General features: G+C 37.1%; 1 protein-coding gene across 5 annotated transcripts in view; it reads left to right on the top strand.

Annotated features, from left to right (window-relative positions):
* The window catches only part of TRAPPC9 (trafficking protein particle complex 9), a 444,786-nt gene that overhangs the window by 51,352 nt on the left and 372,521 nt on the right, over positions 1-20,913 (top strand). For all 5 annotated transcript variants that reach the window (XM_015618282.1, XM_015618287.2, XM_015618284.2 and 2 more), the window contains 5 exons: positions 776-861; positions 8,017-8,143; positions 9,716-9,848; positions 11,120-11,283; positions 18,112-18,264. In XM_015618282.1, coding sequence (XP_015473768.1) covers positions 776-861; positions 8,017-8,143; positions 9,716-9,848; positions 11,120-11,283; positions 18,112-18,264 — 663 coding nt within the window. The remainder of the gene's footprint in view (positions 1-775; positions 862-8,016; positions 8,144-9,715; positions 9,849-11,119; positions 11,284-18,111; positions 18,265-20,913) is intronic.

Genomic DNA, 20,913 nt, shown 5'->3' with positions numbered 1-20,913 from the left:
AATAATCTTTTGCATTGAACAATTACTCAAAATTTGTGTCTCTGCTGCTGACCTCCATAATCTCCCACAGAACCATAGAGTTACAGTATGGGTTGGGTTGGAAGGGACCTTCAAGATCATCCAGTTCCAACCTCCCCTGCCATGGGCAGGGACATCTTCCACTAGTCCAACCTCATCTCCTTGAATTATGAAACTCAAAAAAATTATTAAAATTGGCAAAGTGAAGTACCTTTAAATTTGAACCTGTCTCTTTTATTAAGATATAAACTGCAAGTACATCTTTTTATGGCCCACTTTACTTCACTGTCTCTTTATTTACTCCATGTAATGAGCTGTGTCTGTGTGATTTCTTGTGATGTCGTTCTTTCTGTTGTGTTCATTTCATTCCTGATTGATTCTTATCCAAGTCTCCAATATCAAGGCCATGTGTACTCTACATAACTCCAAGAATGGAAACCTTTAAGTGTTGAACATGAAGGATGTGTGGAAGTACTGAGTTGATGCCTGAGTTAATTTTGCCAGTGAAGCCTTGGGTCTTTAGAGCACTATTGCTGTGTTAATGAGCGTTTCCAGTTCCTTCACTTACTGCTTTGCCTGGGATTTGCAGCTTGTGTCACACAATGCTCTTGAGTAGGTCTTGGGCTGTGAGGATTATAGAGAAATATTAAGCATTTTAGCAATCTCAGCTATAATCTCAGCATCTCAGCCGCTGTTGGTTTTTTATAAACCTATAATTAGGTAATTCCTGCCTTAATTCTGTGATTATTCCTTACAGACTTCCAGTGGGTCCAGGCAGATGTGTGTGAAGTTCAGTTGATGGTGTACAACCCTATGCCTTTTGAGCTCCGAGTAGAAAACATGGTATGCAGCTTTCTAAATCTCCTCTTTCTGCTATTTTGCTGAAGAAAAATCTCATTTGGACTTTCAAATATGGTTTTCTAAAACTATTCTTAAAAGATGGTTTAAGCCAGCATAACCTCGGTTTAATGGTGTGGTGTTGTCAATTTTCTCATATTTTTGGTGATGAGGTATTGAAAAGAAAAATCTCTGCCACTCAGTGTTTAAATGCTTTACTGGCACTAACCCATAAATCAGTTCTGTACATTTCTGCATTGAGTAGAACTCCTGCTACATGGTTTACATAGACTGGTTTTCAGGTAATAATTGTATCCTGAAACCTAATAATTATTGTACACTTGCTACTGAAGTTTAAAAGTCTGCATTCATCCTTGCTTTTCAAATTCCCATTTTGACCACAATTTAAAAACCTGATGAACTGAAATAGTTACATCTGAGAATCTTTGGATTTTAATAAAAACTTCAGCTCATGGATTTGTTGTTCCCAGTGATTGATGTTATTTGAAAACAATACAATGTCAAATGATCAGGAGGGAGTGAAAAAAAAGCTAAATCACTGGACAAATATGTGAGGTTAGAAGTCTCAAGCCCAAGCTCTCTGGTACTTCAGTTGGCTGCTTGCAGTACATCCTGAAAAAGTGAAATCATGGGGCTTTTTTTTTAACCTTTATTCCAATTAACAGGATTTCTTTCTAATTGTTATCCATTAAATGGTTAAAAGTTCTGTACCTGCCAGAACAACTTAATACCCACTCAGTCCTAATCCAGAATTTTCATTTATGTTAAATATTTTTACCTACCTTTAGTATTGCTTTAAATATAAATTACATCTCTTAGAGCACTTTGTTCTGTCAAGCTAATTGAATCAGTGCACATTTATTTGCTCATGATTTTTGTTTGGGTTTTGTTTTTATTGATATGTCTACTGCACTGTCTACTCAAACAAGTTGATCTAAATTACTGATAATAAACCACATATAATAAAGTGTTTTTCCATGGGAGTGAACGTGCCCAAAGGTTTTGTTTTTATAGCACAATAAAATTATTTCTCCAGCAGCATTTTTTCTCACCCTCATAGAATTATTCAAATTTTTTAGGGATCAGTAGAAAAAGAAGTTGTAAAGCTGCACATCAGAAAGGTCTCTGTGGGAATTAATTAAGAACATTTTGATTTACAGTCTAATTTGTATTGTGTAAGTAATGATGTCATTATATATTTATAAAATGTGGAAAATTTCTTAATGAAGAAATTCCTTCTGAGTGCTTACATGCACTCAAGAACTTGGAATGCAGTTATTTGCATTCCAAAGATCTGCAGAACATCCATTTCCTGAGCAAATTAATTGTAGTACCACCAATACTTCTCTTTACTGTTGTGATAAAGTTCTTCTTGGAATTAACACTGAATTCCAGTTCCAGTGGTAAGCACAAGAAGAGTTAATTTGCTAACCAGATGTAAATCATTGAAGTGATTAATGTAACTCTTTAGCCAGTGCTTGGAGAAATTCAGCTCTTCACTAATGTGGGCTTATGTGGAGAAATTGACTGATTTTGGTAGATTTGTATCTTTATCAAGACTGTAGCAAGTTGCGGAAAGTGCTTGTTCCCTTTGATTTGGAGTTTTAGAGATAATTTCTTTGGAACAGAAGTCAGTTTGGAGCTCCCCAAATGAGAAGAACACTGACATCTGTTCAGTCTGTAGAGGAGAAGAATACTGGGGTAATTCCCACTGCTCTGCTCAATCCCAAAATGGGAAAGTGCTGACAAAACCTGAGTCGGGCTCTTCCCGGGAGTGCCCAGCGTAAGGATGAGAGTCAGGGTGCTGGAGCCATGGGAAACTTCCCTCCCTAATAAAAAATAAAAAAAGGGGGATCATACACTGGGACTGCTTGTCCAGAGAGAACCTGAGACCTTTGTCTTAAGAGGTGTTTAAAACTTGAGTGAGCAGGATATGAAAAACCTAAACTACCACCAAAGTTACTCCTGTTTTGAGTCCTGGGCTAAACAAGATGACCTCTACCCTTTCTTTCCAACCTAAGTTACTGATTTTCCTTTCTCATCTGTGAACTTTCTGGAATGTGGGAATAGGTATTACTTTATCATAAGAATCAACTCTTCTGTTTTCATTTTAATAATTCAGAGCGCTGGTTAATTTTTAAAATGGTGTGTTTTATTACTAACATGTACTCATGCCTGCAGTTCCCATACCCTTTTCTTCTCTGATTTCTCATCAGGTGTCACATTCTTTCAGATTATTTACTCTCACAGACTCAGTTTCAAAGCAAGTGTATCCTTTACTCTTGTTTAGTGTCAGTTTCAGCTCATTTTTCCCCACAACTTTTTTCCTCCTGACTCAGAACCTCACCTTTGCAGGATGACTGCTCATTCATGCTTGTTTCCAGTCGTCATTGAGTTCTCCATTGCTTGGTTTAATTTTAATTTGTCCTTTTCATAGTCCACCATTCACCAATATGTAACTGTACTGAAATCTACAGTTTTATTTATTTTTTTAAATTTTCCCCTTTCCCTTGATTTGGAATTGTTGTTCTGATAAATTACTCATTTCATGTTAAACAAATCCAAGCTTTTGCCATGGTACTTTTCCTACTGTGTCTTTCTGTTTGTTGAATTTCTCTTGTGATGGTAAACAACTTAGTATTGAGCACAGGTTGTTAAGGGGAATGATTCCCCATGGAAAGGCTTCCTGAGCTTTTTCATTAATTGAAGTATTAATGCTGAGTCCATGTAGGTTAATTGAGGTGTGCTTAAGTAAAAGGCATTGAATTTCTAGACTTGATGTGAGACTGTGGACATAAGACTTTGATTGGTGCTGCTCCGATGATAAACCCTGAACAATTGATTCTCTTTGTTATTTTATTTTATTGTTCTCAAGGATCTTGGACCATCTTTGTTGTTTTTACTGTTAATTTGCTGTCATGAAGATTCCTGATTTGAGACTCTAATTAGGTACCTATTCTTCATTCCTGCCTCATTTCTGTGTTCTTTTTCTGTCTTTTTCTGTTTAATGTTTCTGTTTTGTCCAAACAGTTAGAAGGCCAGTCCAATGAAAGAGGCAGTAGTGTTTGTAAAATGAGAAAGGAAAATGTTCAATCATGGAGCATGGAAGTGATTAACTCTCAATTGTGTGAGTCAATAAAGTGAAGTAGGAGAGATCTTGGGGTTGATCAGAACAAAGGCTTTAATAAAACTCAGCAGGTACCTTAAATCAGTAGAATGAGAGACAAAAATGAGCCTAACCAGAATTGGCTGTGATGGATCAGACAGAATGTTCTTGCCATGCTGGTGCTGGGGTCCAGGTCACCTGGAGATGGGATGTTCAGCTGTAAATAAGTGCAACTACTTTGCCTTTTCTGCCAGGGATATTGATTTCTGTACAGACTTGTTCAGGTATGCGAGTGACGGCCTCCAGCCCTTTTGCAGATTGTTCTGCAGTTACTGCCATTACTGCTGTTTTCTATGCAGAAAAAACGATCTTCATGTTTCAAGCCTTCAAAAAAAAATCCAAAAAATTCTGGGAAATCTCCAGTGGATTTATTTTGTATCTTGAGACAAATGCTTAAAGCAGCAAACCATAGTATAGTCTGGGGAGATCTACTACTAAAATATATATGAAGATGCAGTGCAAAATGTTAAGTTCTCTAAGATTTTAGCTACTTTTTCATCTTTGTTTATCAAGTTTCCTATTAAAAGCAAAAAGAAAAATAAAGCTGAGAAATTTTGAGGTAATGTTATGTATTGAGGGAAAACATTCTCTCTGCTCTTACTGTGGAAAATACAGGCATGGTTCCAAGAAAGCTACAAGATCTACAGACAGTGTAAACTGTATTTAATAAATTAATAGCAAGAAACAAAAAAATGCTTCTGTAACTCATGAGAATATTGTAATTTATAATACTTAGTCATTATTCAAGAATTAAGTATTTGTTCTGTAGTTTTCCTTCTGTTTGGGACCCGTATTTAATTGAACACAATCAAGTGTGGTATTTTGATTAATGATGCTTTAAGAATGGCCATTGCTTTTTTTTATTTTTTTTAACTTCAAAACTGTGCTATTAGTCAGAATCTCTATGTTGATGTTTAAAAAGAGCATCTAAAATTTTGATAAATCTGAATGTATAATCAATCTCACAACTTTGCTTATGATGGTTTTAATTGTTTCCATGAACTGCTCTTTCCTGAGTTCACGTCTTTTGCTGTTTCTGCCGTCTTGAGAGAATATTTACTTACTGCTGCATTACATTTAGTGAAGACTGTATTAGTCAAGAATGTACACAGAAAGGTGAAGAGGGAAAAAAAGAATAAAAATAGTTGTGTTTGGTGTTTATCTAGATCTGCCTAAAATAACTGTATTAGAAATAGTAGGGAAAATTTCCTTTAAAATAAATATTTGACAGTTTTTGTGTAACCGTGGTGTACAAGTATGTTCAGCATGGAAATTAACTTTGAAGGTCGTGTTACTTTAAAAAAAGAATGATTGCATTTTGGGATTGTAAGTAAAGCCTAAAAAAAGCAGTTTCATACTCATGTTATTTTAACAGCATCCCCAAGTGCTGCCATATACATGCTAGTTGTTTTGTTCCTCCAAAACTAAAATGAGATTTGAAGTGATTGAAAGACATGCTGTGATAAAAGAATTCATACATTCACTCTAAGACAATTTAAATTGTTTTATAAGAATACAAAGAAATGTAAACATTTTTGTGTGTGTGTGACTCATATATTCCTTGGAGGAAACCATGGATTTGGAAGATCTTTTCATTTAGGGTCAGAAAGAGAAATGATTACCAAGTGATGACTAAGAAATAATGTATAAAACTCCAGGAAAAGAAATCTAACACATTTCCCTACTTTTGGTGGTGTGGCTGAAATATTTTAGTTAATGGATGTGAGAGTACTTCAGCCCTGATTAGATTTTCACTGTTAAACTGCAAAGCTTCAGGCACCAGAGGGCAATGTTGGGCAAATATTGCAGAATTATTCAATTCAGGAAATTGCGATCTTGAAATTGTCTTTCAGACATTCTAATATATGTCACTGTCTTTTAAAACTCACTTGTGTGGCCTAAGTTTTAAGGGTAAGTATCTTGATTTCAATTTATGTCTGGAAATCTGAAGTCTAGTTCATTTTTATCTTGATTTTTTTCCCATTTAAGTGAATTTTAATGCTTTCTTTATGTCTTTACTTTTTAAAACTTGGAAGTTTTACCAAACAGTAGAACTCTGAAACTGGGGGAATTGACTGCTGCTTTCTTGTTTTTGTATTAGTGCACATGAAGCTCTTCAGTTCAGGTCTAGTGTGTGCTTAGTGCAGGTGTTTTGGCATTTACATTGTGTTTATTCTCTAAAAAAATCCCTTTGTTTTCAAGGTTTGCATTACATATTAGAGAATATTTAGAGATATTCTTGTCAGTGTTGTTTATTTACATTTGCTACAGTTGATAGTAAACAAGACATTGGAAGGTTTGTCAGTTTTTTATCACTAATTTTGCTGGACTTGAAGTCCTGGATGAAAGTTTTTAGTGGAGATGAATCCTGAATAATTAAAATGTATTTGAATATTAGGCCAAGTGATAGATTGGTGGTTTTGAGACTGAAATAAAGTTTAAAAGCCTTCTGTACCAGTTTTGAAAGTGAGTTCTGGAGAGTGTATGGATCCACCTTGTATTTATGTTCCAAGACTTGCTTCAGCCAAAGCAAAACCAGCAGAATTGTGGTGAAAATTGAGTGTTAAAGAGAGAATGTTCATCTCATTTCTGTGGGGTGAATCTCACTGGAAGGATTAATGTGGGAATCAGAAAGTCTCAGTGCTCTGATACACTGGGTGGTAAATATATAGAAAGACAAAATTAGGTTTTACTACTTTGTGGATTGTTTCTCACAGCTGAAGTCTCCATGTGAAATGGGAGGAAAATGAAAATTCAATAGAAATGAGGGTGTGGCAGAGTATTTACTTACAACTCAAGTAAAATGGCAAAATGGAATTTTGTGCAGTCTCAAGGACAGACTTCTCTAATGCAGCTTTCCACAAAGCCAGAGTAGTTTTGGTGAATTAGACGTTGTATCATGAGGGTCAAGTCTGCAAAGAAGTAAATGCTAGAACAAAGATTTTACAGATTTTGGGTATGTTATGTGTTTTTCTGTGGCTCAGACCATGAGTTTTTTCATCTCCCTTCACAGAAGTAGTATGTTCCTCTTTAAGTTTTCAGTTTCATGGAACATCCACATGGAGTTGAGATTTAATCCAGTTGTGCTTACTGCTTTTATTGATGGAGGTCTTTGTGTAGCATCTTTATTCAAAAATAAAAATAAATATGTTCATAGAAAAACAACTGGTAACTTGGATTTATATGCTTTCCAAAATCAAATTTACTTTTAACAGCACATTCTATGCTCAAGCATCTTCAATTCATTAACCAAGCTTAAAGAAAACCCCCAGTCTACTAAGAGCAGTAATCCTGTGTTCAGAAATTTCTTCAATGATTTTTTCTTTTCTGCTTCATTTCTCTTTTTGTCCCATGTTTTAAATTTAGGATGCTAAAAGATTTCTCTGACACTAAGAGAGTAACTGCAGGCATTTAGGCTTGAGAGGATCACTTCAGCAAAATAAATGCATTATTCCAGCTCACTGAAATGTTTAGGTTGATGGTTAAGATAGACTTGCTCAGTTATCTGTAAATACAAATATTATTTTATTTTTTTTTCTCTTAGAAAACATATTTTGGCCAGGTAATTAAAGCTAAGCAAGATCTGCTATTGATGTTTTATTTCCACTGCTCAAAATCTATCAAATATTCAAGTTAAAGTCACAGGTACAATTAAATGGAGGTACAAAACAGCACCATGACGGTGATTTTTTTACTGTGCTAGTTTTTAAAAAACTAATTTTTATTAGTTTTTCATATATCATTCCCAGGTCAGTTCCTGAGATGTGTTTCCACGTTGAATATAAATCCTGCTGTAATTCTGGATGCACGCTGCAGTCACTGCAACTTAAACCCCAGAATAACTGCTATGAGTTAATTGGAATAAATCATAAAAGTTTGGCTGATGTAATGCATGGGATTAAAATAAAAGTATGTAGCATAAAAATATAAGTGTATGTCATAAATGGATTTGTCTGTGTAATGTGTTTTTTCAGGGTCTCTTGACAACTGGAGTGGAATTCGAATCTCTCCCTGCTGCCCTTTCCCTCCCTGCAGAATCTGGGCTCTATCCCGTGACTCTCGTTGGGGTTCCCCAGACCACGGGGCACATCACTGTCAATGGTAAGGGATGGCTCCACTCACTCTCTCTTGGCAGAACAGCCTGAGTTTTACACCCCTGTGGGTTGTGTGGCTTTGTTTGCCACGTGTGTGTTCAGCACTCTAAATTCTCCTCAGTAAGTAAAAGAAAAAAGAAAACCAGGGAATCTGTTCCCTGTACCAGGCTTCATTAAAAACAGCCTGATGAATCACTTGGTTGCAGCAGCAGTAACGAGCACATTCTTGGAGTATCTCATGTGTGAGAGGATGAGGATAATGAACTCCAGCTCCCCTTTATTAATGCTTTCATTTGGAAAGCATCTGAGGAGGATTACTTGAACTTTTTTCTTGAGAATGCAGAAGATAATCTTTCAGGTTTTTTTTTTTCCTTAATTAATCGTGTTCTTGTAAGATTACAGAAATTTTTGCAGATTGCTTCTGTGGAAACAATTTAGCTAGGGTGTACGGCCTGTTGCAGGCAAGATATCGTTTCATTAATAAGCCTAAATAAAATCGTGTTTGTAGTAAGGAAGAAAATTAAAGAGCTTTTACAAAAGGCTAGCAGACCTAGAAAAGGAGGCATATGTGGAGAGGATGGATACAACATGCAGTAGGAGTGAATCATCTTTCCAAATCACATTTTTAAACATGTCTTCCTGGAATGCAAAGTTAGGATACAGGATAAGAACCATTTTAGTAAAGCTAAGCACTAAAAGATGGCTTTGAACTTGAAGAAGCTCTGTTCTCACTGAGTTTTTCTTAAGTGCTTTTGTGTCTGCCCATAAAACAATTTTTCATGTGTTTTTTTTTTTCCCAGAAACTATTTCAGTAAATACAGAATAACATCAAAGCATTCAGAACATTTGTACTGTAGTTGTCTCCTTTGAGTTCCACATACTAAAAATGTATTGCAAGTAGAAGAGTTAGTTTCTGTACTTGGCAGCTTTTTGTGTATCAATGTATCAAATTTTCCTTCAGATATAACTCATAAATATTGCTTGGTAAGGAATCTGCAGAGAGGTATTTTTCTATTAAATTGAACTTTCAGAAGTTATGGTCTTTCATGGCAGGTGTCTGTGTTTATGCATGCATATTTTTTCCATTAATAGTTTCCTTTAGGATTCTTCTATCCTTCTGGATCTAGTTGAGATTCCTTCCTATAAACATTTTTCTGAGGAAATAGGGGAATGTATGTTGAAGGTGGACATATTTTATGTGCACCAGTGAATTTGGTGACGAGGTATAAAATGATGTTCATGCTATGACTTGTGATGTTGATCTTGTAAAGAATTCTGCAGAAGTTACTGTGATGCATTGCAGAAATTAGAGTCTCTTTACAATTTCTTTTATTTTACATGCCACAGATGCAGAGGTGAACATGTGTTGTTTGTACATTGTCAGGTACTTATAAATGTTATTTCAGGGGTTTGAAAGTCCTGTACATGTTATGTGTCCTGAGAAGATTTTCTTGTAGAGAAGGTGGTGGTTTGGGTAGCAGATGCACTGACAAGATCTGACCAGTAAACTTAGTACTTTTAGACCTGCCAGAAAACAGTAAAATTCACAACATAACTGGTGTTTTCTTCTAAAATTCAGGTTATCATACTTCAGTTTTTGGAGTCTTCAGTGATTGTCTTCTGGACAATCTGCCAGGAGTGAAGACCAATGGCTGCACTGTTGAAGTCATTCCAGCTTTGCCAAGGTTGCAGATCAGCACCTCCCTTCCAAGGTGAAAAATGAAATTAAATGATGATTTTATTTGGTCATATTTAAGTGTTAGTCACATGTTGAATAAATGCTCTTCCACGTGAGTGTATAATCACTGCTTCAGTAAAAAAGGGCACAATCAAAATCTGTGGTTTTGCTTTAGAATGCAAACCTGAGTTTTTTGTTTTACTGCTTGAAACCATGGAATTTCATATAAATATACAGAAATAATGTTGAAATATTGTTGTGCTCAAAACTTTGATTTTGGGCAAAGAGGGATGTATCAAGCCAAGAATTCAGTGTTTTTATCTTAGCAATCCAATCGAGGCATCATTGTTAATTCAAATCAATTATCACAGAAGAAAGAATGTGTAAGAGAGAGGAATATACAGAAGAAGAAGAATCACTAATAAATACATGTATATGCACATTTATACACCAACTGAAAACATGATTTTCTTTGCTTTTTAAAATGAAATTCCATGATGGTTTGTCTCAACATGAGGGGGGAAAAAGAAATTCCTTCTTCTCTTTCACTCCACGTGCTCAAATTTCAGAGCCCTGAAATGCTAACAGTACATAACAGTACATTCTGAATGATCAAAAAATACTTGTTTGAAGTCCTCGTCACAGTTCTGTTCTGAAAGACTGAAATCTGTTCCTGTTTGTGGAGGCTGCTTGTCTTGTGTCAAGGAAGGACAGGATCAAAGGGAAGGATGGTAGGAATATCTAAAAAAAGAAGTGGAATTATTGGTCATTAATCTCAGTAACTTCTGTCCTTGTATCCTTGATGCCTTCTGACCACTCTGCATTAGCACAAAATGGAACCTTTGCCCATCTGTCTTGTTCTGTAACCTCCTTCCCTCATTCGTGTTCAAAGAGTTCATGTCTAGTCACTGTTTCACTTTTCACACTGGGAATTTTTCCCAGGATCCATTGCTATGAGGTTTATGCCCTGCACTGTCCACTGAACCTGCTCATTGTAGTGACCTGCTCTTGATTTTTTTTTTCTCCTTTCCCCTTCCTTACAATTTTTGTAGGTAGTTTACCAAACTTTCAGAGTTAGACTATGTATTCTCTATTGCTTGAAATCTGCCTTGCCTTATGCATAAATTACTAATTTTTGTCCTCAATGGTTCTAAAAATGGGAATGGAAAATGGTATCTAGTGTCTTCAGCCGTAGTTTCTGAGTCTTCCAAGAACAGTGAATAGAGTGACTTGGACAGGCTTTAACATTTCCATCATAATGTGAATTTGATGCCCCATAATGAGTTTATTTGTCACATTTTGTAGGTCTGCTCATACACTTCAGCCTTCTTCAGGGGATGAAATCTCCACTAATGTGTCTGTCCAGCTGTACAATGGAGAGACACAGCAGCTCATCATTAAATTAGAAAATATTGGAACAGAACCGTTGGAGAAACTGGAGGTGACAGCAAAAACAGTCAACACCAAGGGTGTGTATGCTGATTTCTATTTGGAAATAATCATGCTGACTTCTCTGATAAAAGGGAGATTATTTGTGTTATACTTCTTTTAGATCAGTTTAGAATGAATATCATAGTCCTCATTACAGAGCTAAAATAATTCAGTTTGATTTTATTGTAGGAATATAGAAATGAAAGAGAATGTAAGAAAATGTAGAAAGAGGAAGGAAATTGTAGAATCATTTGTGTGTTAAAGGGTCACCTGCTTCTTGGAAATCTAGATTTAATTTCAGTGTTACTTGGGGAAAAAATCCTGAGGCGATTACTTGTAAAGAGGAAGAATCTTGTGTGTAAATTATTTTCTCCTTATGTCTAAATATGCTGATTAGTTCATTAAATGGATTACTATTAGCAGTAATGTTGTCCTACTTGAGGGAGTGGAAGTAAATAAGCCTGTTTCTATTTCACTCAGTGAGCAGTAAGGAAAAAAATGGAAAGAAGACTTTAAAAGACAAGGCAGTAAATAAAATAAGCTATTGTGAGTTAAAAGAGTAATTGAAGCTCTGGATGAAATACAGCACATCCCCTGTGTACACTTAATTCTCTTGAAATACTCTGCCCATGTTAGTATTAAAAAGCAGTCTGATAGGTGAATCCTGTTTTTGTTTTGTGATGTATTTTTTTGGTTTGTCCTCTGAGGGATTGTTATGAAAATGGTCTTAACAGAAGTACTGCAGGTGACAAGCAGCATAATCTTTACTGACAGTAGAAATACCTTATTTTATTGCAGGTTTTATTCTGTCAGTGCCAGAGCATTAAAATGCAGTGTGATACCTTGTGATTTCTGTTCATTTGAGTATTCAAGCTCGTGATTTTTTTATTACAGAGTATCCCCTTCTCCCCAACCTCAGAGAATAGGAGTTGCCAATCATCTCAAAATAGATTTTCGATCTGAGACTTGTTACCAGGAATAATTTTAGGAGTTGAAACGTATGATGACTTACTGTTCTTTTTTCAGAAATTCCAAAATGCTCCTCCTGGGCCAGGGGCTGCATTTATGGAATGGAGAGGCCAAATACAGCACTCAGGTGGAGAAATTTATGTATTAAATGGCGGAGTAAATGGGCCTGTGAATCACATGTTAATCAGAATTTTTGTAACATTACAGTTATTGGATTCACGATGTTGAAAAAGAGACTCATGCTTACTTTGAAAGCACCATCTCTCCATGACAACTTTTGTTGAAAACAGTGGGGAAAAAGGAGAATAGTTGATAGACTCACCTCTAAGTTCAGTAAAACTTCCAGTTGTATTTCATCCTGTATTTTCTTTCTCTATTGAAGATGTTTATGATGGAGCTCCCTTGTGTATTTGACAGTGTCTTAAAAGTTATTAGGCATGATAATTATCTCTCAGAAAAGGGAAAATTTTTGATGAGTAAGCTATAAGCATGCATACTCAAAAAATGAATCTTAAATCCCTATCTCAGAAAAACAGTATAGAGAGTTTTGAGAGGCACTGAATGATATTTGTTCTGACAGTGTGAGAATGAGAACTGTGCCCTCAGAATCATGCAATCAGAAATGTCTCTGTGGTCAGGGACCTCTGGAAATCATCTTAACCTTCTTTTGAAAGCAGGACTTAAGGTGATCCAGGGTCCTGGCAAGCAGAATGTTCAGTTTCTTGTGTTGTCTCACAGGAGTGAACGCACCCCTGTATTTGGAATGTGAGCTTGAGATGAACTATGTTATTGGAGAAAAAAAAACAGACTTAAGTGTGACTTTTAAAATTATTGTACTGTGGAAACAATGTAAAGCACTGAAAAAAGCTGTCTGTGGCAGAAGAACTAATTAACACATTAAGCATGCAATGTTATTTCAAATGTGATTGCATGGAGGTGTTGCAGAGTATCATGGAATCAGTCACTGAATGGTTTGGGTGGGAAGGGACCTTAAAGACCTTGGACTTCCAATTCTCCTGTCATCGGCAAGGACACCTTCCACTATTCCAGATTGCTCAGAGCCCCCTCCAACCTGACCTTGAACACTTCCAGATATGGGGCAGGTTCTCTGGGAAACCTGTGCCAGGGCCTCACCACCCTCACAGTAAAGAATTTCTTCCCAGTGCTTAAGCTAAACCTGTCCTCTGTCAGTTTTCAACCGTTCCCCTTTGTTCTGTCATTACATGCCCTGTCCAAAGTACCTCTCCAGCTCTCTTGGAGCTCCTTTAAGCACTGGACAGGGCTCTAAGATCTACTCAGAGCCTTCTCTTCCCCAGGATGAACAAACCTCAGCTCTCTGTATTCAGAGCAGAGGTGCTGTGATTTAGTGGCCTCCTCTGGACTTTTTCCAACACATCTTTCTTGTGTTGGGGATGGACCTTTGCCTTCTTCCATGGGCTCTCTTCCATTTTAGTTATGACCATAAATTGATACAAATGCATGAGGCTGGGCTGACAGTACTGTGAGATGGGATTCTGGTGGTCAACAGGGAGCTGAAGGTTTGTAATGTCAGCAGCTCAGTTTGGTCAATGAATACATGCATGGAACTCATGGGGGTATGACATTAAACCATCTCTAACAGCAACACAAACTCTTGGTGTTAAACATCAAGTTGAGAGCATGTGCAGGTGTCCACAGTATATTAAGAAGTTGTCTCAAGACAACATCTGTACTATTCTTCACTGAAATGTGCCTGTTAAACTGCTCAAGGTGTCTCCTTCAAAGCTGGTGGTCACATTCATTTGCCTGACCACAGCCAGTCAGCTTAAGAGCCCATGAGAAGCTGTTGGCCAATTCCAGCCAAATACAAAGAGCTCTCAGTCAACCTTTGTTACACCTGATTTCCTTTGGTTCTTTTTGTCTTGGCAGTTGCTTGTGAATCTCTTTCAGCTGCTGCCTGACCCATTTCCCTACTTTCTGTTTCTGGAGCCACAGCTTTTAGCAGAAAGTTGAAGGCTGTAAATGGCAAGCATTCTCTTTTTTCACTGTTGTTGGCTTTATAGCCAGTCACTGTCCTTGAGGAAGCCAACTTCTCTGGCATTGTTTTGAGTGGTGTCATGTTAATGAGACCCTCTGGAGGTAAGACTTTCACTCTTGCCTTCCCTTACTTCTCTTATGTCACTGTCAGGTGCAGCTTGTTGGATTTTCTGCTCTGGTCCTCAGATAAATAAGAACTTGTAGCTCTGCAGTTCATAAAGGACATCACAGAGCTTTGAGTCCTTCAGCAGCCGTGTGTTATGGAACAGATCCTGAGGCAGATCAGCAAGAGGGACTTGTCATGCTGCCACAATAGACACATCTGTCATGGCTTTTAGTGTCTCTCTGCACCCCTGAGCCAGACTGGGGCATCTGTAGGTTGAACATCACATGTCCATACTGTCAGGGTCAGCTCTGTGTCACCTTACAGTGTCCCTCATCAGGTCACACAGTTTAATCCTTTTTTTGGAAAGATGACCTGTGCAGAGCTGGATGCCTTCCCTTTGGCTCCAGTCAGCTCTTGTTAGAGGCTTTTTGTGTCTCAGATAAGGGAGTGCAGTCCAAAGGCTTTGATGAACCAACTGTTTGATCCACTCAGGGGCAAATATAACCCAGGTGCTTTCAAACTTGAGACTTGAGAAGAGCCCACCAGGCAATCTTAGCATAAGTGGTGAGCCCAGCTAAACACACTGAATGACCCTGAGTAAAGCAAAATCCTCATTCATCTTTCCTAGAAGTGACAGACCTCAGGAATTTAAATGTAGAGAATCAGGTTCACCTGTCCACTGTATTCTTCCCATGGCCTTTGAACACATCTGCCAGCCCACAAATGAAGAATTTACTCTGAGGTTCAGGAAGATCTGTGAATATCCAGGACTAGATCTATTTACCTTTTTTGCTAAAGAAAACTTTGTAAATTCTTTCAAATGGGAATTGGATTATTGTGGTGGGTTGACCCTGGCTGGATGCCAGATACCCATCAAAGCTGCTCTGTCACTCCCCTCCACAAATGGCCAGGGGGAAGAAAATGTAATTAAAGTCTCATGAGTTCAGGATCAGGAGAGATCACTCACTGATTGCTGTAACAGGCAAAACAGACTCGCCTTGGGGATATTAATTGAATTTTATTGCTAACAAAATTGGACAGGATAATAAGAAGTAAAATATATATTAAAAACACCTCCCCCCACCACTCCCTCTTTCCCAGATTTTCCATCCTCTCCCAAAGTGGCACAGGGAGGTGGAGATGGGGGTTGCAGTCAGTTCATCACACGTTGTTCCTGCTGCTGTTCAGGGAGAGGAGTCCTTCCCCTGGTTCCCTTGGGCTGCAGGGGAACCTCAGCTCTGACCCCTGGAGCATCTCCTGCCCCTCCTTCTCCACTGACTTTTGGTGTCTGCAGAGTTGTTCCTCTCACATATTCTCACTCTCCTCTGAACACAATTACTTCTGTGCAATGGCTTCTTTCCTTCCTAAGTGTGTTATCCCATTGGAAAGAACATAACAAGTCCTGCAGCTTCATTTCTATCTACCAGTTCTAGGAGAAGTTAAAATGTATGAATGCCAATGTCTGTGCATTTAGAACTGATAGTTGAGTTTATAAAATAAACTATAGCAAAAAGCCAGATTTACCAGAGGATTTAAGATTGAAAAGAATTAAGGTTCTTGTTTCTCAAAAGAGTTTTCTATCAAGATTCTCTATGCAGAATGTCCGTGTGGCTTTTTCTTTGGCAGACCTTAAAATCTGTTAAAAGTTAGATTTGCCTAGGATGACCCAAAGTTAGTTTCTGGGTAAGCTTTTACATGATATTTCTCAGGATTTTAGTGATTTAGTACCCAGTAAAATGAAATAGGTTGCTATTTACAACTCCTGATGACAGTTCCTTGTAACTTAAGATATTTGCCAAACACAGATTTGGGGCTTGAGAAAGAGCTGAATGCAGGCTTGCCCCAGTTTAGCCTTCCACTGAACTGAAAGAACTGAAGCCAGAGTATAATTCACTGTAATACTGGTTACTGAACAAGATCAACATTGTTAAACTACAACCAAGTGTCAGATAAATACAAAGTAGCTGTTTCTCTACATCTACAAAAAGCTCTATCTTGAGCTTTTAGCTCAAGCATTTAGATCTTGTGTTGTAATTACTGATGTTAATTAGAAAGTATCTGAAAGGGCTGTTCTCACTTCAAAAGTCTTGTCACTTGTAATGTCTTCAAATAAATCTCTTACTTAATAAAAACAGGTTTTGGAAAGAGTTTGGTGCTCCAGTGCTTGGGATATCTCCTTCTTTGTTTACACTGAAGTAAAACACTCCTTTAGCATATTGTACTTTTACTTAACAGGAAAAGGGGATAGAGATTGCCATATTTATCAACTTTTTTTCTTTTAAGTAGTAGAAAATTATCAGAATGGTAACGTGGTTCCAGCTAAATCATTAGGTGAGGTAGAGTTGAGTTTAAGGAAACAATTTTTGGGAGGATTTTTTATATTTACCTTGTCTTTATTTTTGTAAAGAGATTTGTACTATTGATTTGATGGGGAAAGACACAAGACAACATCTGGTGGTCTGTGAGAAGAGTATCTTTCAGGCAAAGCTTTTATTGTTTAGGTAGAACTTAATGGAAAAAATACTCTCTTCATTTTCTCCTTCAAAAGGGAAACCAAAGGTTTCTGTGCAAATCAACATGATTTGAACATAATCTGGAATTGTGATTGCTGCTCTTGAAAGATCCTTTATTGCAGGTTGTAGTAGTTGAGGCAGTCTGCCCACCTGGTTCCCCCACACGTGGATCTTAAATGGTGCTTTTGGAAAGGTTCTGAAATCACAGCAGATTTTAATTACCTTGCTCTTATTAAGTAGCTTGGGAGGATGTAGAGATGAACTGTGTGACTTTCAGTGGTCTCTGTTATGCAAGGCTGTGCTCAAATGATGTTTAAATGAGCTTTTAGAAGAATTCTCCAATATACTTTGGAGATAAGATGCATTACTATAATAAATCAATAAACATATCTTTAGGACTCTCCCAGTCAAACCATCATGCTTATTTTATGTATCAATAGACTTTACTGTAGCATATTTAGCATTGTCTGGTCTTGCATATAAATGAATTTATGAGTAGGGTGGGTTGACCCTGGCCAGAACTCAAGACCCAGTGTAGATGAACAGGAAATTCTGGGGTTTTTCCCCCTTTGTATAATTGTCTGGCACGTCAGGTTTATGAGGGAAGACTTAATAATTCCAGAGCCCCTATCTCAAATGGACCAAAGACAAATAATTTATTATTTATTAAACACATTTTTTTTTTGTCATGGACTAATCCTATCTGGCATCCTTAATTATTTGGTCTTGCAAAAAGCTGCTTCTCAGCTTTAATAAAGGACTTTATAAAAAGATGAAAGCCAATAGTCTTCTTAGCCTTCTCTATTGCTCAGTAAATAACTGGAGATTGATGGTACAGCTGTTTCAGAATTTCAACTGATTAAGTTTGGTGTATTTGGATGAAAAGTGCTCTGTGTTCATGTGACACCTCCTAAACTGAACTGTGTAGTATTCAAAACTACATGAACATTTAGAACTCCTGCAGGCTGTATTTAAAGTGTATATTTAGTGCTGCCTATTGCACAATTTTTTTTTCTGGTAGAGATTTTCTTCACTTAAATTTATATTTTGAGCTTTGTGATCTTTGTGATCTTTGTAATTCCAGGTCAGTGTCAGTACCCAGTAACTTCTCTATCTTTCTTGTACTACATTAGTTTTAATACCTTAATTCTGAATATTTTAGTTTTTAAACAGGACATGACAAATTGGTACTCTCTATAGAAGTTCAAAACTGAAACTTCCTTAATGCAGGGCTTATGAAATATTTACTCATTTTGATACAGAGAAGCTGTATGGAGATTTCTTGACTTGGAATCTAGAAGACACCCTCTGCCAGTTTCCTCTAAAACCTGGAAAGATTGCAACATTTATTGTAAACATTAAAGTGAAGCTGGACTTTTCTTGCCAAGAAAACCTTCTGCAGGATCTCAGTGACGGTGAGTTTTTCATTTCTCCTTGCTCAGGAGGGTTGTATGTGCTGCTGGAAACACTTTTCTAGTTGCAGTGCCATTTGTGTTAAACTGATTTGTGGTGTGGCTGCATGTTTGAGTATTTGTGTCTTGTAAAGCAAAGGCAACCCTTGGCTGATTGAAGGGTGAATTTTTGAGACAGCTGTGGGCATGAGAGTCTGTCCCAACTTCACCATCATGAGATCTTGCCCTGCTGTCTTTTAAAATACTTTTGGAAAGTGTTTTCGTGGTATCTCCTTATATCCTTACCTTATGATGGTAAAGAAAAATAATTCACAAACATTAGTGGGGTTGAAAGAAAAATAGCATTGAGTTGATTATTTAGTTATCCAGGATTTTAGATATCCAGGCAAAATTCTGAATGATTTCTGAGTGCAGTTTTGCCTAAAGTGACAGACTGAAATTGAAGGCATAATCCCCCTAATATTTGTACTGCAGAGAAAGTACTGTGTTCAAACTTATTTTGAATAAAAGGAAGCTGCAGTGTTTGCTTCTATTAGAATTATTTGGAATTACAAGTACCAGACACTTGTTATAATGACTTCCTTTTTATAATAAACACACAGTCTTTCTGAAGTAATTACTCTACTCTGTATTTTTTCATTTGTCTGATATGTTTACATTGATTAAATTACCTTGACAAAACAAGATATTCCTGTATTAAAAACTCACTGTTATTTGGATTTTTTCCCAGGATCCTCTTGCAGGTATGCATTAACATTATAAGCAATCTTTCAGTATAGAAAAATACAACAAAATTAATGCAGAGCTTATTCAGGTTGAATAGGAATGATTTCCGTGAGTTACCTTGCAAATGCATTTAGACAAAAATTACAGTAGTCGTTAGTAATGATTGAAAGATTTTAGTTTTGAAACCTCCCTAATGTAAAATATAAAGATACTTTAAAAATATTTTAGGACTTAACTGCACAAACTTTACAGTGTTGCTATACTAAAGTTCAATTTAGAGCTTGTTGAAAATACTGAAGGAATAGTGAAGGAAGAGCACACCCTGACATTGTGGAAACACGAGTGCCAGGGAATTGAAACTTTGAGAAATGCCCTTTGAAAGACAACAAGTGAAATTTCATAGTACATATGTATATGATATATATGCACAAATATATATAAGATTTCCTTCATTTTCCCAGTGTCCAAAAAGCTCTGAAGCTGCACTTGTCTAGGAGCTTTTCCAATGAAATAACATAACATAAACCCAAATTGTTCTGTAGGAGGTGAAGATACCTCTTGGTATGGACACTGAACAAATAGTGGGATTTGGATCTTGGTCTCTGTTTACTTGTATCCAGCTCTTATGGGACCACAGATGAACAAAATCTGTCAACACCATTTTTACCCTACTATTACCTCCTGCTTCTCTGAAAAGTTGTGTATCTGAAGTAATTCAGCTTTTCCTCATTTAGTGATGATAAAGGAGTAGGATCCATTAATGCTTTGTTGGAACTTTGGTATCTGTGGGTGCTGTGTACTCTGTGTCCTTTGAAAGTATTATTAGGGATGCTAAGTATATTGACAATTTATTTGCTATTTTAGTTTTTATGTGTTGCTTTTAACTTTACAAATGCTGAACTTCGCAAAGAGGAGGTAAGAGCCTGGTGGGAAGAACAGTAAAGAGCTAGAAAAATCAATGGCAACTATGACATGACTTTTAATCATCACCTTTTTCTTTTGAAGACCAACCACATTTACAATGATGATCAAAATACTTTTCTCTCTTAAAAGTAATGTCTTCAGTAGGGCAGTTTTTACTTTCATGTCTTTGCATTTGCTGCTGTAATTGTTTCATTTTGCACTGTTTGTGCAAAACAAAGGACACGGTGCAGAAGGGATAAATGACTGATGTTTCTGATTATACACATTTATCCAATAGGAAAGTAAACCAAGCCATCAATCTGAATTGCTGATGTGTGTTGATGGTGTGCTCTCTCACTGAGAGAAATGTTGGGTGTTTTTCCAGAGTAAAGGAAGCAAAACCACGTGTGGCTGTACAGGATCAGATCAGTGACCATCCAGCCAATAATCCTGACTGTGACTGTGGCTAAGAGCAGATTCCAGTGGGACAATACAGGAAAGATTGTGCACATACTTCTGTTTTCCCCTAGGCTTTTGGCCTCCAACTGTTGTTAGCTTAGGAGTTTTCAAGGCTGAATATGTTTTCTCTGGTTCTAGGCACTTTTACTCATCCTTAGTGGGTTTCTCCTTCCTGAAATTCTTCCTTCCTCCTGTCAGCACTTCACAACATGCCAGGGCAAGAAGAGTCACAGCTACATTACTTTTTAGCAGCTTTGCACTTACTGGTGTCCTTGTGTTCCCAGGTTTTTTAATTGCATGAGAGCGCTAACAGGACATCTTCTGAGCATGGTTCCTGCAGTGATTTGATGCATTTTCTGAGTATATTGTCACAGCAAACTGAGAATTTTTAACTGTTGAGGGCTTAGCTGTCCCTTAGTTGTTATGGGAGCTGTTCCACATGTCAGCCTTGTCTCTTTTGAACTCTCAGTTCTGTCTGTTTGAGGGGGGCTGTACACACTGTTTGAAATGTGATCTATGTGTTCTTGTAATGATTTAATGGGGCTCTTTATTTTGTTTTATATT

Source organism: Parus major, chromosome 2 (assembly GCF_001522545.3).
Source record: "Parus major isolate Abel chromosome 2, Parus_major1.1, whole genome shotgun sequence".
Classification (NCBI taxonomy): Eukaryota; Metazoa; Chordata; class Aves; order Passeriformes; family Paridae; genus Parus; species Parus major.
Note: the sequence above shows the minus strand (reverse complement) of the source record. Positions and strands in the feature narration are given on the sequence as shown.